The sequence below is a fragment of the Notolabrus celidotus genome, chromosome 6, assembly GCF_009762535.1.
Source record: "Notolabrus celidotus isolate fNotCel1 chromosome 6, fNotCel1.pri, whole genome shotgun sequence".
NCBI lineage: Eukaryota > Metazoa > Chordata > Actinopteri > Labriformes > Labridae > Notolabrus > Notolabrus celidotus.
In genome coordinates, this window is record NC_048277.1 from 11,377,209 (window position 1) to 11,396,124 (window position 18,916).

The 18,916-nt window shown below is 43.5% G+C and overlaps 1 protein-coding gene across 2 annotated transcripts in view; it reads left to right on the forward strand.

The window, feature by feature from the left end:
* The window catches only part of znf423 (zinc finger protein 423), a 173,697-nt gene that overhangs the window by 45,482 nt on the left and 109,299 nt on the right, over positions 1-18,916 (forward strand). For both annotated transcript variants that reach the window (XM_034685753.1, XM_034685752.1), the window contains exon 3: positions 5,571-5,780. In XM_034685753.1, coding sequence (XP_034541644.1) covers positions 5,571-5,780 — 210 coding nt within the window. The remainder of the gene's footprint in view (positions 1-5,570; positions 5,781-18,916) is intronic.

Consider the following 18,916-nt stretch of genomic DNA (forward strand, 5'->3'; position numbering starts at 1 on the left):
AGAATCTTGCTTTTGATGGTTGTTCACTATAATTGTGGATTCAACAAATTAATTACAAATGAATCAGTTAAAATATAGAAGCCCGCCTCTTAACCTCACACTAGCTCACCAGCAGTTAGGTTGAGTTCAGCATATCCAATATGGCTCCCGCAAACAGTTGGCACCAAAACAGCCCTTCAGAAACAGATGAGTGAAGTCACAGATACTGCGTCCATCAGTTATACTGTCCACGGTTGCAACACAACACTTCCAACAGCATGTTTTTGATGAGTCTCAGATAGAAACCAAAAAAAGCACTGAGCATCAGAAATGTTCTGGAGTTTCAAAATGGAAGATCAAGAAAAACATAAATGTATTATTTATTTATTTTAAACATTATTTCTATAGCACCTTTCATACATAAAAACATGCAGCCGAAAGTGCTTCACAGAATAACAGAGAGACAGAAAAGAACAGCAATGGTAAAATGATAAAAGGCATGGTTATGAATAAAATACTTAAAAATAAAATAAATTCAATACAGTAAAATTAATAAAATAAGTAATAGTGGAAAGAAAAGTTAAAAGTAAGGTAGCGTTAACAAGATGAGATGCATACAAGAAATAAATAGATAAATAATTAGATAAGATATATACATGTTAAAGCAATGATTATAATAATAATGAAAATAATAAAAATAATAATGCAATCCAGGGCTAAAAATAGATTACTCCAAATGAAAAGCTAGATTAAAAAGGTAAGTCTTAAGTTTACCTTTAAAAACACCCAGGGAGTTGCCGTTTAATTTCCAGAGGTAGAGAGTTCTGAGTATAAAACATAGACTTAGTCTCAGTGACCTCACCCATTGGTTCCTTAGTAGAGGTTTTGAACCCAAATGATGGCAGTCGTCATGTTTGAAATGCTGACTCGACCTTACTTAAGGTCAAACTAGCAACAGACGAGGAGGAGGAGCTGAGGCAGGCTTTAAGCATCTTGGTAAATAGCTACATCATGCCCACGTCAGTCATCTCAACTCCTAGTTATGCAAATCGATGCAGAACTCTTAGTCGTAGTTGAATTCCTGTATGTTTGGAGCCACCCTCAAGTGGACACTCAAGGAACTGCATTTTCTGAATTCCCTCATAGGCTTCATTTCTCAACACATTTGAGGTTGGTGTTGGTTTAAAGTGCTAATGAATGAGACTGTGCTCAGCGACAGTTCATGTGTAGCAAACTAACCAATCACAGAAAGGCAAAAAGACAGAATGGTGCCGTTGTCCGGATTATGCCAGAGGTACTGGTTCATGTAGTGAGGTGAGTGTAGTCTTGAATTCACATGATGTTGCCTTTACTGTGAATTAATTTAAGATATTCTGATGTCATCGATACAATCTGTTAAAGTCTAATGATAATTTAACAAAACTACACTTCATTACATTTGAGCATGCACACACAGAAACACACACCTCTGAGTATTTTGTACGTCTGCCCATCTGTGTGTTTGAGTGATACCTGTGTATGATTGTGTGTGTGTGTGTGTGTGTGTGTGTGTGTGTGTGTGTGTGTGTGTGTGTGTGTGTGTGTGTGTGTGTGTGTGTGTGTGTGTGTGTGTGTGTGTGTGTGTGTGCGTGCGTGCGTGCGTGCGTGCGTGCGTGCGTGCGTGCGTGCGTGCGTGCGTGCGTGCGTGCGTGCGTGCGTGCGTGCGTGCGTGCGTGCGTGTGTGTAACTTTTTTAACTCTCTATTTTTTGTCCCTTTTCCTCACCCTCATACCTCACCCTCCATTCATCTGGTTTCACCTTTTTTACCAAAACCAGAAAGGCTAAATGGGAGTGTGGGGATATGCTGTGTGTGTGTGTGTGTGTGTGTGTGTGTGTGTGTGTATGTTTATGAGCGTGTGTGTGTGTGTGTGTGTGTGTGTGTGTGTGTGTGTGTGTGTGTGTGTATGTATGTATGTATGTGTGTATGTTTATGAGCATGTGTGTGTGTGTGTGTGTGTGTGTGTCTGTGTCTGTGTGTCTGTGTGTCTGTGTGTGTGCGTATGTGCGTGTTTTGTTAGCCAAGGGGCCACTTTCTCTCCCTGGCCAGACGGTGCTCTCACCACTGGACAGATGGCCAACACCCTCCCTCTCTTCTTCACCATACCTTCATCTATCCCTCCTTCTATTCCTCCATCGCTGACTTCCTCTCCTGCAGCCCCCAAAACACCCCATCACCTCAATCCCTCGTTCCCCACCTCCCAGCATCCCTCTCTCCCATCACACCTCTCCCATAATAAATCAGAGCGGGATGGAGCTGGTGCACCGCTCTCTAATCTGTCTCACTTTGACTCATGAGCACATTTTATCACTTAAACCGGTAGAGGAGGTTTCTGGTGCTGCTGCTCACTTCAAAAACCAGCGTACATTTATTTTTGATATCTGCTTAGATTTGCTAAGGCTACACCTATAACCAGTTTTTCAAAATCATATAAATAAGATGCTTCGACATCATAATGAAGAAACACTGCTGCCGAGACTCAAAGGATGTTAATCAACAAACTAAAGTAGGGCTTCTTATTGTGACCCATAACTGCACTCACAGAAGTAGGTCTAATTTCCATCACAGGTAGTGGAGGTTATTGATTCTCTTTAAAGGCCGTCGATCAAGTTGTTTTTATCAGAGCTTTAACTTTACAGAGTTACCTCTTTATTAAAGGGCATGTTCAGTATGCAATCAATTCAATGCGACAGCACTGAAACACGTTCATTACAAACCTTTTTCCTGTTCGGTGGGATGCTTGTAACAGTCCTGCTGTATCAAATACATAGACACCTTCACACGAGTATTCATATGAAATACAAACACAACAGTGTACCTAATGTTGAAAAGAAAAGGTATATTTGTACATACATTCACGGACCCATACACATACCTACACCCACCCATCAGCTTGCATACAAATATAAACCCAGCCATGCCTACACATAGGTATTGTGTTTTTTTTTTAATTCTATATTTTGCCCCCCAAAAAAAACAGGACTATAAAAGCAGAGGGAACAAGGCAAAAACACTCAATAACGATAATTATCGTGATATAATTTATCTTAAAGGTGACATATTATGCTCTTTTTCATCAACATATATTGGTCTAAGAGGTCCCCAAAACATGTCTTTAAAGTTTGTTCCTCATAAAAACACGTTAAAATCAGATTTTGGCATGTCTGTAAACCCCTCTTTTTCAGCGCTGCTCAGAACAGGCTGTTTTCTGTGTCTGTGCCTTTAAATGAGAATTAGCTCTCTGACCACGCCCCCTCAGGAAGTGGATGTGCCCTCGGCTGTCCAGCACATTGATCTAATGTTTACATGTTGGCTGAATATACACAGCTGCTCACAGACCCGCATTACTTCAACCCTGTGAATTTGATCCAGAATCTGATCCTGACGGAGAGGCGCCTGCAGCAGGACCTTTCTGAACGATTGGTCACAGATTTAGTGTTTCTTGATTTTTTTTTTTGTCACTATGTCGACGTGTGTCTTGGTACACAGTGACGAACATGTAGCTATGTGGCTATGCTAACTAGCGCTAGCACTTATCCATGATAAATAAAAATCATCCACTAGATCTTCAAATCTGCAGACGTGGGGAGTAAAACCGACATTTGTGTTTATTAATACAGCCTACAACTAGCATGCCTCCCTCCTAAGCTCCTTGTTAGCACACATGTGTGCTAGGGATGCACCGATCCTACTTTTTAAGTCCCAATACCGATATCGATACCTAGGCTTTGGTATCTGCCGATACCGATACTAGCCGATCCTATCCTGGTATTGATTTAACAATCTCTATTCCTTAATGTGAGGATAGAATCATGTTTTGGCAACTTCAGACTTTTCTGACTTGATGGTGAACTGTACCTGGGTTCCAAATGCTAAACCAGAGGCTGGAATCCCTCAATTTCAAGGATCCAGAACAATTAAATCCAATAACCTGTCCGTGTTTTCACACTTTGAATCCATTAATAGAAGGTTTCTTCCTTCTTTGCAGTAGGCTACAGCTGACGTAAACTTCTTCCTTCGGGCTTCCATTATATTTTTCAGAGCGACCGCCATCCGTCACAACATTACCGCTGCACATGTTGCAAGTTTCTGGCGGAGTTGTTAGCAAAAGAAGCGTGACATGCACCTAAACTGCAGAGTCTCTGTAGTTATCCTCCATCATGCTCCACCGGGCAAAAATGCACAGACCAGCCGGTGCTGATGACGTGGGAGATGCACATGGCTGTTGTAAACACACAAAAGCATAGAACTGAGATGAATAGATCTGCCATATGGATCGGCACTATATATCGGCCCTATGTCACCGATATCTGATCTAGCTTTTTGAGCCCGATCTGAACAATATCCGATACCAGGATCGGATCGGTGCATCCCTAATGTGTGCAGGTAATGAAAAACGGAGGAGTTGAGTTGTATTTTTTACAGTCTATGGGCTGAACAAGCTCCGAGCTTTGACTTCCGTTACAGACCAGATGGTGTTATGACGTATGAAAAACACGGAAAACTGAAACGGCTCGTTTCAGCACACATTTACAGAAAGGTGGAGAAATCAGAACAGGGGTAGAATTGATTTTTGACACCTTTAATATAAGTATAACAAATGTTCAATTAAAATTAGATATTTTTAAACTTGTAATTACACCCGGTTGCTTTAAGAATCTTAAACGCTAGTTGTCACCAAACATTAGACAGAATATGAAGACGGCATTGAACAGCCAACCATGTAGTAGAGTGAGAAGTAGGTGGGGCTTAAAGACGTTCGGAGCGGAATGTAAACACAGCTGAAACAAGCGACGGCAACACTGAAGAAAACTCAACTTAACAGCCCCAAACTAAATCCAGATACAAGCTGACAAGCTGTCTGGTTTCTTCAACTTTCACTCAGGACCAAAAATCTGCCTTTGAATTTTAATGAAATAATGATCTGATATTTATTGTGATAATTATCGATATCGACTGATCTGAAATATTTGATCGTGAAAACATCATTTTCTATATCGCCCAGCTCTACTACAGCCTATTCATCTTTTCCCCCTCTCCTCTCCTCTCCTCTCCTCTCCTCTCCTCTCCTCTCCTCTCCTCTCCTCTCCTCTCCACTGCACCTCACCAGTGTCTTCTTCGGTGTTAGTGGTATTGGATCCTCAGCGTTTATAATGTGATAATAAGGTGTGAAAATGGAGACACAATGGAGCAGTGAGGATTGGGCCGACACAGCCTTCCACTGGTCCCCCCTCACTCTGCCTGTCTGCTACGAGGACACACACGTTCACACTCTCTCACACACGTGCTGGACCAAGGTCCCACACACACTTAGTACAATTAAGTCAAGCCAGCTATATAATTGATAAAAAAAGGAGCTGGTCAAAGGGCAGAAACACATTTGATAAGGTAAAGAAAAGCAATATTTAAATTGATTCATTTGATACCAGCAGAAACAAGAGGAGGATGACAAATGTCCACGACCAGGGCGTTACAATCAGCATCTTTGACAGCTTTTTGGAAATCTGTTCATTTAGCTTTGTTACTCATGGTTATGTGTTGTGTCTTTACCCAGAAGTCCCAGCATCTGACAGAGACGCAGAGTCCAAAGAACGACGAGGGCCAGGGGCGGAGGATGGAGAACAAGAGGAACACGATGACCATGACGACAGGGATCATGACGATGATCTCGATGACGAGTCCATCTTCACCTGTGATAACTGTCAGCAAGACTTTGACTGCCTGGCAGAGCTCACTGAACACAGAACCAACCACTGCCCAGCTGGTAAGATTTTCAATGTGTCATCATTTAGTAGTCTAGACTAAATCCGGGTTCAACTCATGAAGGTTGCCAACTGTTGAAGTCTTACACTAAGTTAAGTCAACTCTGTTTTAAGATTTCTACCAGTAGGCCTATCAGCTCGAGTCCAGCTATGAAGCAGTTTCTATATTGGATACCCATATAAGGAAAGATGTAGAGCTGTATCAATGCCTTGCTTAAATTAGCACTTCCAGATTCCTTAGATGGTTCAATGTGGTATTTAAAGGACTATAAAGGCTGTTCTTGCATGCTTTTTGTTGTTGCTACTCTTTCCATCTAATATTGAAAAAAGAAAAACATCTATGTGCATCATGCAAAATCACCACTCTATCTTGATCCTGAGTGATTCAGACCCTCCCCTGTTTCTGAATACCTACAGCTACTGGATTCAGTTGTACCCATGTGAGCCACAGGGACAGACTTGAGCATGCACACACACCTGCCAAACATGCAAACACACACACACACACACACACACACACACACACACACACACACACACACACACACACACACACACACACACACACACACACACACAAAAGCCGTTATTAGTACTGGTGTAATTAATGGAAGGGCTGAAAGGAACGCGGCAGGGGGATCTGGTTCCTACAGATTAATCCAAACGCTCTCTTAACAAGCCAACACACACACGCACATGAATACACACATACACACTTTTTTTGCTACCGCAAGGCAGTGTGCGCCTTAGCGTCTTAGCAAGTGTGTGTATGTGTGTGTGTGTTTACTTTTGATAGGAGGATGAAGAAAGGGGGAGAGGGGGCATGGAAGGCTTTTGTTTAAACTGTTAGAGATAGTGTTTCCAGGGACTGTGTAATGTAGGAGCTTAGACCCCTGCCTCAGCATCCTCTTATTCACCCGCTGGCTTGACATCCAATCCTGCCAGAATCTTTGCTTTTAGGTCTCACATACTGTCTTAATGACATGCTTGTAGATGCAAGTATTACGTTTTTAGATGACATGCAGTAAATGTTGGATATCTTGATGTCCTGGCAGTCTGTATTCTGATGAATTTAGTTCTTCGAAATACGGATGGGCATTTCAAGCCAAAATGCTATTCCATAGTCATTGGCGTCGATTATTCATGTCGGTGTTTCAGTGACACGGCGTGGAGTGAGTGTTTACATTTTACAGCCATGGTCAGTCTCTGGAAATACATGTGTAGTAGGGTGAGATTCAGAAACGGAGAAAATCGCAGCAACTGTCGCTAATTTTTCTTCTTATTTTGCTTTTTAATGCATTTAGCATTCTTCTTCTTTTGATGCTTATTGCGGTTAGCAAACAGCTTTGGGACACTACATAGCCACCGTCTGGCGGGAACACCGTATTACTACCAGGCACCAGTAGAAACGACGACAATACAAAACATTTTACTTTTAAAATTAGGAAATATTTGAAGTAACTCTTACTGTGAATCACTTTTATTAAGTGATATACCATTTGATTATTTGAAAACCATTGCTCATCCCTACTTGGACGCACATGTAAAGCATGTGAAAATCAAACAATGGGAACAGAGCTCACAGGATCAATGGACTCCTAGACATAAAGGTTAAGACTTGTCCCATGAGCCTGGTCCACTGTGGGGATGAAAAATATATAATATACTTTTGATCAATGCTTAGCAATGTGAGCATATGCAATAGTGACATCACAGAACATTCGATAGCACGACAAAACATGTCCTGCTTTGACTTTTGTTTTTCCTAATGCCAAAGCAATCTTTTTTTCTACGTTTGATAAACGTGAGAAATGCAAGGATGGTAGATATAAGATTATGAGTTTGGTAGAAAAACAGACTTAAGGACCTAAAGTTTAAATAGTTCTTCGGATTTTATGTCTATAGGTAAATAAGACAGATATCTTGTAGAGCTTCCTGTATTTTTGTAATGCTGCAGTATATCTGTCGCTGAAATGATTATTCTTAGGATATTAAGTGTCAGTTTTTCCAATATTCTGCAGCTCTGGTCCAGTGTGTAGTAGAATATTGTTTTATCCTAAAATCACTCAAAGTAAACCTCACTGCAACACACACACAAGCAGGTCCTTTCCTCTATTAGTTCTTTATTGTTATTTTTTTCTTCTTGCCATTAGGTTTCATGCTCTTACCAAAAGAATCTCACACACACACTTCCACAGAGACACACACACTCACACAGAGACACACACACTTACACAGAATCACACAGCCAAAAGCACAGGGCTGCTGTCAGAGCACGGGATGTGGCCTGTGATTTCAGCACAGGAGTCTGGGGAGGGCTACATGTTGCTGAGCGAGAAAGCAGAGGAAGGGAGGGAGGGTGAGAGGGAGCGCAGAAGAAAGAAATGAAATGAAATGATAAAACATGTTTTTCCCAGGAGAAAGAGCGGTTGAGATTGCAGAGTAATCCCCCAGCTCAGCGGGATGTGTGTGCACTGGCATGCAGGGGGTTTGTGTACGTTCATTTATGTGTGAGTGTGTGTTACTGTGCATATGACTGTACATGTGTATTCCTCTGATGTGCATGCTGGAGAGTGTATGAAGTTAGTGGTGGGACTACAGCTCTCTGGTTATTATTGAGGAGAGGGCTAAATTAAAACACATGGACTAAAGAATCCTTTTAAGTTCTCTGTTCTAGACCCCTGGGAGCCAGTTTAGTAGGAGGGCATGGGACACACGCGCACACTCAAACACAAACACAAAAAATACACAGCCTACTGGGGACAAACACATGTCACTCCAGATCTGCATGAGAGTTAATGTGTTCATGCATTTTGTACTTTCAGGTTTGTGAGTCTGTCCCTGAGCAGAAAGCAAACAAGCCAGACATCAGCCATCTTGGTTGGGGGTGACGGACGGGGGCCATCTTGGCAGCACTAGCTAGCTATGATGTTAGCTGTATCATGACAAAAATACATGTGAAAATGGAACAAAAGGAAAATAATTACAAGAGTGCCATAACAACAAAATAACCCTGGCACAATGCTGATTTGAAGAGCCGACTCATTAAATCAAGGCTGGTAACCTGAGCAGCTTACGGGCTTCACACTGAGACACTAACCACACTTTCAAAAGGACTACTTGTGCTTTTAGTGAGTACATAGAGTCACAGTCATTTCGATTGGCCTTGTGTTCGCAGGCTAGAGGCAAGGTGGATGCATCTAATGAGCATGATTAAAAACGATCTTGATTTGTCTGTGAATTCACACCCCTCAGGTTTTATTGATAATATATGATGCAAAAATGATTTAAAAGTAAATGCACAACACTTCATGACATGTGTCGTGTGAGCTGAGTCCTACTAGTCTCAAGAGTTCATGATGAGCAGCCGCTGCAATTATGACTTGCTGCTACATGAAACCTAAGAATGTCAGTTTTTGGTGTCATTCTTGTAAAGTGTCCCACAGACATGATCTATTAAAATCATATCAGATATATACATGTGGGTCCCAGGTGCTGGCCTGAGAAGCATGTTAGTTAGCGCTGCATTCCCTACAGAAACGGTGTTGGTATCTGTGGCGCTAACTATATTGTTGTCGCAAATGGGTCCCAAGTTAGCAGCTAGCTGTGGCTATAACATTGAATGGGTCCCAGGTGCGAGAGTGAAGCACCAAGTAATTCAGTGCCACTCTAGCAGAAGGCCTATAAAGAGGCACCATTAATTTGAGTGGAAATTGAACAAACACACACACACACACTCGGAGTGGCACAGATCAATGACACATAAATGTGTGTACACCCACTCAAACACGCGCGTACTCATGGACCCCACACATCTGGCTAATGTAATGCCCCGTTAATGTGCATGAGGCTGACTGCTCAGCTGGTTGTGTGTGAGTGTGAGTGTGTGACAGAGAGTTTGTGCTTCTCTTACAACTCTTGGCTGTTCAGCTAATGCTTTGAGCCTGTGTGTAGGCTCTGCTATAAAACTGTAAACAGACAGAGTGTGTGTGTTTGTCTGCGAGTGTGTAAACCAATTGAACACAATCACGGTGGAAGTAACAGTAGTAAGATTGCACTGATTACCTACAAGCTTCCGTTCTATTATTACAGGGGATAACCTGTTTTCATTGTTGGTCTATTCACCTGCTGAACCGGATGATATTTGAGATGTTATCACTAAAGGAGACACCATGCCTCTGTGCATTCAGTGCACCTCAGTCTTTTGGAAAAGAACTGTCATTGCTAGGGCTGGGCGATAATTCCATAATGATATAGAATGTAAACAGGGGCGCTGGTGGCCTAGCGGTCTAAGCGCCCCACATGCAGAGGCTACAGTCCTCGTCGCAGGGGTCGCCGGTTCGATTCCCGGCCAGTCGACCATTTCCTGCATGTCTCCCCCCACTCTCTACTCCCCACATTTCCTGTCTATCTTCAGCTGTCCTATACAATAAAGGCAAAAAGGCCCAAAAAAATATAACTTTAGAATGTAAACAGCTGATATGAGTGACAGCGACACGGAAGAAAACTGAAAACCTACCAGCTCAAAGCAGAGTTGTTGGTCTGACAGTGTTGACTCTTAACTTAATACACTTCATTAAATATATTTTCAGGATGTGGGTAAAGGAAGAGCATGGAGACAACTTCTGCTGTTCATTTCTAACACATTTAATTGATGCCCACCGCGACCGTATTATAACTGAACTGATGCTTTCACTACACTGTGGGAAACAACATCACTCTGCCCGTAACCCCTAGTAATCTTAAAGGGGAGTGCAAAACCATAGACTGTATGAAATGAGGACGTAGTATCCGTGACGTCACACATCTGTTTCTGAAGTGCTATTTTGAGGCCAATCGGCGGCGGCAGCCATATTGCTTCTGTCGAGCGAGTGTGAGGTAAAGAGGCGGGCTTTGAGCCTCCTAGCCAACAGCTACAGTGTTCCTGCCTGTCAATCAAGTCAGCTGTGCCTCTCACTGGAAGACTTGTAATCTAAATATCTTCTAAATTGCTGTGTTAGAAATAAATCACCCCTACAGTGTGAGCCGATCGAGAAATGAGCTATCCAGACTACACTCCTCTTTTGTACCAGGCTGTAAACGTGTTTATTTCTGCTGTAAAGATCGGCTTTTTTGAATTGGTGTGTATGTGGTTTCCGGTACTTCCGGAGCCGGCCTCAAGCGGATCCTCGATGAACTGCAGTTTTCAGCACTTCTGATTGGATATTTTTAGACCGGAAGTTGCCGCTTTTGCAAAACTCATAACAGTACTCTATAAACTGATACACAGAATACAATTAGATATATCTTTGTTGCACCGTCAGAGATAATGGATTCGAGAAGCTCATCAGAAAACTAAATTCAGATACAAACTAACAAACTGTCTTCAACTTTCACTCAGGACCAGAAATCAGCCTTTAAATTTGAAAGAAACAATGATTCGATTTTTATCGTGATAATTATCGATATCGACTGATATGAAATATTTTATTGTCATCTTTTTCAATATTGCCTTGCTCTAGTCACTGCACATGTACATGAGCCTTATCTTCTTGATGTAGTCTGCACTTCTCTACATGGTTTAAAGGCCTGAAGCTCACTTCCTAGGGTGTGTAGAGTTTGTTAGATGTATGTGTGACTTGCGTCTACTTCATTTAGTACATGGGGGTCTATATCCTGTGTGTGTGTGTGTGTGTGTGTGTGTGTGTGTGTGTGTGTGTGTGATTGTGTGTGTGTGTGTGTGTGTGTGTACAGTATGTGAGAGAGAGAGAGCGCAAGTGTGAGTCGGGGGAGTGTCGACGGGTCTCAGTAGGAGTCAGAATGTGGAGCAGAGGCTCCCCGAGGAGAGGAGGAGCGGAAAAAAAACCTCCTACAGATCAAATGGAGAACATTCTCTGGCCCTGCTCTGTCACACAAACACACACACACACACACACACACACACACACACACACACACACACACACACACAGACACAGACACAGACACAGACACACAGACACACACATCTCATAAGGGAATCCCAAAAAGCTATCTTACCGGCCACAGCATTCCAATGTTAGGTCAATGTGTGTGTAAGGTTTTAAACACAATCACACAGTGTTTTCAGACTGCGATGGAGGAGGCGTTGTGTTTGTGCAGCCACTGTCCATTTAGTTCAGTTATATTTAAAAACTGCCTGGCAAGCACACACTTCAGCAGACGTCAACAGCGTCCACACACTCATGCTAGGTGTGAGTGAGGAGGAGAGGAAAAGGCAAGAGCGTGAGAGAGATTGTTCAAGATGTCAGTAAAAAACCACTTGAGGCTAAAGAGGAAGTGATGAGAAGGTGGGCACAGAGTAAACCAGGGAGCTGTCAGTCAAGGCAGGGGGCTGGAAACTGGCGATGTCAGTGACAAATGGCAAGTCATTAACCCAGGTAGTCGCTTCTTAGCTGGTGAGACAATGTGGGTGGAAAACAGAGTGTGTTTATGTGTGGGGAGGAGTCAGATACTGCATACTCCAAAAGGTATTTGTGGGGTCCCTGTTAATTGAGCACGTACAGCTGCACTCTCGTCTATTCTCTTTCCTCCCTCGGCAGGGGAGAGGAGAGATTACCAGGGAGCCTGTCTAGCTGGGAGGGAAGGAGAGACAGAGGGTGGAAAGAAAGTGTAACGGGGGAGGGGTTAAGACAGGTGAGGATGAGGAGGAACTAGTCTGGAAAGTGGAGATAAAACTTCCAAATGTGCAGAGAGGAACTGAAAGACGAGGGAGGATAACGTGGGGGAGGGAAGAGGGTGCATCTGTTAGTGCGGGGACCCTTGGGTGACTGGTTTGCCTCCCCTGGGACCTCTCCCTACTGCTAAGCTCTTACCGTCTGTCGCAACCCGCTGCTGCAAACACACATGCAGGGAAATACACTCTCAAGCACAGAGGAGCACACACACACACCGCACACTCACTCTGTGCTGCGTCTGTCGTCAGGATAGCAGCTGAGTCCTGTGAGGCCAAGACTCTTATTAAAACCACAGATCACTTTCTACAAGTGAGGGAGAGGAGAAGAGGCAGGAGGGGTGTAATCTGAAACAAAATTACAGACAGCCTCCTGCACTCGACCCTGCCACTGACAGCGTGCATGTGTGTTTGTGTGTGTGTGTGTTTGAATGTGTGCTCTTCTCTGGTAGCTTTTTTGATTGACAAAATAAATATTGCGCCTTTAGTGTCTTTTGCGTTCACGCCTTTTTTTCTCCTCTTCACTGCTATCTTTTCTCCCGGCCCTCCCTTTTGCCCTCTTCATCACTATTTGCCCCTCTTCCCTCCCTCTGCCCCCTCCCCTTCCTTCCCTCTGTGTCTCTGTACCCGGGGGTGGCCCGAAGATTCCTGTGCTAAGCCCTTGGCATACATACAAGTGCGCAGCGCACACACACAGACACACACAGACACAGCTGGCTGCCGCTCAGGTTTTCCAGCGAGAGAGCAGGAGCTCGGCACCAGAGGAGAGGGGGATGGAGCGAGGAGAGCAGTAGAAGAAGGAGAAGAAGAAGGGGGGTGCACCATGCAGAGAGGGAGGGGGAGATATGGAGGGATGGCAGGGAGGGGGTGAGAAGGAGAAGGGTTGTTGTGAAGTCATTTTTCATCACAGGGTTCATTTTTCACCGCAGAGTTCTCCCACTCTCTACATCGCTCTATTTCTCTTTATCTGTCCTCTCCTCCTCCCGTTCCCCTCCCTTGATCCCGCTTTGTCTCTCTTTATCTTCCCCTTTTCCTCTTTTTTTCCCTGTCGTCTTTTCTCTCTCCCTCCTCTTCCCCCTACCACTCTCTCTCCCTCTCGCCTAAACTCTTTCCATCCTCTCTCTGTCTCTGTCTCTCTCTCTTTCAGCCTAGTTTCTCCTTTATGAAATATGGATGGGAGCAGTTTTGGGCGCGCTGAGAGGTTTGCAGTTGGAGGGAGGGAGGGATGGAACTTGGGAACTGGCAAGGGAAGGAGGGGGAGAGAGAGAAAAGAGGGAGAAGGAGTGGGGAGGGAGCTCGTGTCTCAGCAGACGTGCCTTGTGCATGCACCTAAACACCTCACTGAGCAATCTGTCAACATGTCAGCAACACATGTTTGGTAAAAAAAAGAGAGAGAGAGCGGTTGGAGGGAGAGAGGAGAGGGTGAAAAAACCTCTCCTCCTCCAGTGGGAGTAATGGCTCCCACCAGGGCTCTGGAAATGCTTTGAATTCAGCAGATTTCTATTGCGGGGTCCTCCCCCAGGGGCATCTTTTTACAATGCCTGCATCTCAGAAATTTGAGCCCGAGGACCCCTGGGGGCATCCTTTCATAATGCCTGAAAATGTAGGGTTATATTGTGTGCTCTTCCCCATGGGGCTTTTATTAATACCTGTATTCACTGCCACTGGAAATTACACAGGCGGCGCTGCAGGGGCCCGCGCTCGCTCCAGGAAGGGAGAAAGACTCTGCAGGGACGTTTTCTCTCTTCCTCTCTTTCTTCTCTTCCCTTCTTTTTTCCCTATTTTCCCCCCTCCTCTTCTTCCTCCTCCTCCTCCATCCCCTCCTACTTTGACTCTCTCCCCTTTTTTCTTACTTAATGCAAGAGTGAAAGGGAAGAATTTGCCAAAGGACACAAGTGAGTGTGTGTGTGCCTCTGTGTGTGTGTGTGTGTGTGTGTGTGTGTGTGTGTGTGTGTGTGTGTGTGTGTGTGTGTGTGTGTGTGTGTGTCTGTCTGTCTGTCTGTCTGTCTGTGTGTGTGTGTCTATGTGTGTGTGTGTATGTGTGTGTGTGTGTATGTGTTGGCACCAGCTAACCCCCTTGTATTCAGGCCTGCATTGCTCAGAGGAAAAGAAACACTCGATTAAAAATGTAACTTCTCTCCTCTCCTCTTCTTTCTCTCTCATCTCTCCCTCTCTGTCCTTGTGTGCCGTGTAGATCTTGCAGAGAGTAAATATTTGTGTGTGAGTGTCTGTGTTTGACTGTGTATATCTGTGTGTGTGTGTGTGTGTGTGTGTGTGTGTGTGTGTGTGTGTGTGTGTGTGTGTGTGTGTGTATGTGTGTGTGTGTGTGTGTGTGTGTGTGTGTGTAGACAGTAAAAATCCTAAATCTATAGTCCAGTGGTGTGTAGTTTAGCTTGGCATGTAAGGCATAGAGAGAGAGGCTTCTGCTTCTGTCTCCAAACAATCATTAGAATTCTTCAGCCAAAGGGTTTGCCGCTTCCCTCTGCGTGTCAGTGTGTTTGTGTTTGTGTGTTATTTATTGATCAAATATTTACACAGTCAGATTAAAGAAATATACATTTACATATCTTTGAATAAATAAAATGAGTCTGATCTCCGCAGCAGGACTGTTTGAATTTTAGATTAAGATGTTACACTCTGACTGTAAGCAAGTTTCAGCCATGACTGGACATCATATTTCCTCCTCAGTGAGATGATCCTTAGACTGATGAAACTTTTGATGCATTTATGTTTGAAACAAGTGTAAAGCTGCATTAAGTAGAGCTGAAAACACTTAAAAAATAACTTTACCAACATCGATGTACTGAAGTATTTTGAGTGAATCAGAACAGAGACAGTCAGTTATCGTTTTCAGTCACCTTGTTGCCTTCTTGGTACCAAGGCAGTATGGTTTTGGCTTGTTGTATCCATCTGATTCTCTCATATGTGATATCTCAGGATTGCCCCAGAGTGATGGCTTTTATTTGGACCAAACATCATCTAGGACTTTGGGATAAGCTGCTTTATTTCTAGTGGTTAAAGGTCAGGCTCATGGTGACCTCAGAGGAGGTTTCTAACCATCACAGCAGAATTTAACCACCAATTACAACAACACTTAACACAGATGTCTCATACAGCAAGTGATGACACTATCCCTCTTAAAGGTCAGAGGTCAACTTCACTGTGACATCAAAATGTTCCGGGTTAGGACTTTTCTGACCATTATCCATCACCATAACACATGAGTGTGTTCGTTTCACTCTATTGAAGAAACTAAAACTAAATGATGTTGGAGCTGATGAAACACAGTGTACTCTGTGTGAAAGGGTGTAAATATAAAACAGGGGAGTGGGAGGGAAATATATAACCTTTGACTTATGCCTATTCGGTGCTGCAGAAGTGATAAACCAGTCTTATAAGAATACTGTTGCCATGGAAGTGCTACCAACAGTTAAAACTGATGGACTTAAGCTGCATAAAAAAATCATCAAAGAGTCAATAAAACCGTCTTTAGATCTTTGATACTTGGTGTCAGTGTGTTTGTATATGTAATTGGTTGCCAGGTAATAAGCAGGATAGTGTGTCGCAAGCTGGAGCTTATGTGTAATAGAATCTCGGCAGACCCCTCCACTTCTCTTCAGGGTCTTGTCTCACCCAAGCGGCAACCTCCGACTGCGAGAATTGAAGCCAATGCGTAAGTATTAAAAACTGCAGTTTCTTGAGTGTCTGCTTGAGGCTGGCTCCGAAAGAACCGGAAACCACATACGCCAATTCAAAAAAGCCGATCTTCACAGCAGTAATAAACACGTTTACAGCCTGGTACAAATAATGAGTGTAGACTGTATAGCTCATTTCTCGATCAGCACACACTGTACGGGGGTGAATTTTTTCAGGACGCTGCGATTTCGAAGATATTAAGATTACGAGTTTACCATTCGTAGAGGCACAGCTGACTTGACTGACAGGCGAGAAAACTGTAGCTGTTGGCTAGGAGGCCCAAAGCCCGCCTCTTTACCTCACACTAGCTCAACAGCAGTAGGGTTGAGTTCAGCATTTCCAATATGGACAGATGTTACAGATACTACGTCCATTATTTATACAGTTTATGGTCTCACGCTCTCAGGATTCTTTTTCATATAACTGCCGGCTTACTACTTCATCCCTGACTTATGCAGATAATGACGTTAAATGCAACTGCACTGTTGCCCCCCAATTAAATTATGAGACACTTACACGTATTGATTGCGCTGTCACTACCTGAAATGTGTAGCTTTCTCCACACCTGACTGGATCTCTTGGTCACTTTTCATAGTTGAGACCTTTTTTAGTCAGCTTTTTGACACAAGGCATTTCTCTCTTTGATCTGCTCTGAGGAATTGCTCTGGACTTTTATTTGAATATCATGTAAAATATCAATATTGTCAGCTGTAGGTTGTCTGTAAGATAAACAAACACACAAGGAGAGGGACCGTGATTAATGATGGCACTCCACAACTGTTTAATAACATCAAGCTACTTGATATGTTAACGCTAGATCCTAATGGCCTTGTAATTGGGAGAGTCTCTATTATGTAGGTGGATGCTTTAACCATACTCGTTATTTTTTTGTCTTTTCCTCATACCTGATATACTCAACTAGACTTTTTTCTTTTTACTGTATAAACATAAATTTAACCAAAAATGAGAGCAGGTAGAGGTTGTTTAGGAACCTGCTAGAGAACCTTGAAGCACTAACCTTCAGGTAGATGATGGGATGGTGAGGAGGTGTTACAATGCAGCAACATTACCAGAAAATGTGTAGAAAGTTTAACAGCCGGATTTGATCGCACATTGACGACAAGCTAACAAACACAAATAACATGGTTTGGTGTGCACCTTGGTTTTGAAGTCATGCTTCGGCTTAATTTTTCAGTACATTATTATGAACACATTTTTTTTCCTTTGTTGGAAACTTAAAGAACTTCCTTTTTACACATTTAGTGTGCTGACATGGACTTGAGTATCCTGGTTATGAGCCTTGTCTTGATTCTGATCATATTTAGGATAAGGTGTTTACATGCACACAGAGAAACTTGGTTATTCAAAACATCATGAACATGATAGAAACTTACATCCTGGTTTCTGATCATGGCCTCTCATTTGCGCAGGAGCCTTTTTACTACACAAACTGCATCAATTTTGAAATCTGAAAAACATTAGACCACTCAGGCTTTTTGCAGTCTTAGCACTATTAAATGCCAACATTACATTGCAGCATTTCTAGCTACGGGAGAGAATATTTAACATGTCCTCAACTCTTACTGGTATCATCCCGTCACTGCCACTACATATGACATGGGAGCAATGCGTGAAGATAAGTAGCCTTGACTGGTGGGACAAGATCATTATCATAGAGTTCTCCGATTCTGCATGGACTGTTCAGCAAGGTGCTGGTGTTGCTGCTCCAGCCAACAAAACATTCATCACTCCAGAAGTAAAACGCTCTCAATGCTGCCGCCATGTTTGTTTTCATTTGTCACTTGGCTGAGGCTGTGCCTGCGCAGGTAGTCAGCAGCTGTCAGAAACCAGGGTAAGGTGTTCACATGGCACAGTATGGGAATTTTATTTTACTGCAACCTACATCTAACCCATAAATCCGATTTTTAAAAAGCTACTTTGTCAATGTTGTAGTTTGTTCTCTTCCTACATCTGTTTGTGTGAGAGGATGCCTTTACAGTTTGTGTCTATGTCCATATGTTTAAATCTCTCTGTGTGTGTGTGTGTGTGTGTGTGTGTGTGTGTGTGTGTGTGTGTGTGTGTGTGTGTGTGTGTGTGTGTGTGTGTGTGTGTGTGTGTGTGTGTGTGTGTGTGTGTGTGTGTGTGTGTGTGTGTGTGTCTTAACTGTCTTAATGTCTCCATCAGTGAGTGTATAGACGGGTCAGGATAGAGTTGTCATGGGGCCATGTGGGGGCCTCTTCCATGTATGTGTGTGGATGGGGGGGTGTCTAGATAATGAGGAACAGGCCATTCCCCTGGATTCCTGCACCCCAGCCAACAACAGGACCCCCAGAACCTCTACCCCCTCATTTCTTTTCTTTTTTTTCCGTCTCCCTCCTGCTGACACCTGGGACTTTTTTCCCTTTCTCCCCTCCCTGTTTCTCTCTCTCCTTGCTTCTTCTCTCTCTCTTCCCAAGTGTAACATGCAACCCCCCCTTCTGCAGTTCTACCTCTCTTTTTGCCATTCTTCATCTCCTTCCTTCTCCTCTCTCATTCTCATCCTTTCCTCACCCACTGTGACCTTATACCTCCCAGTCATTCTCTCATCTTCTCTCTACTCCTCTCTTCTCCTCTCTTCTCGTCTCCCACCCCCTTTCTCTCTCTCTCTCTCTCTCTCTCTCTCTCTCTCTCTCTCTCTCTCTCTCTCTCTCTCTCTATTCTTCCTTCCTGCTCCTCGCTGTCCCTCCCCACTGAGTTCTCTCTAGAACTCTA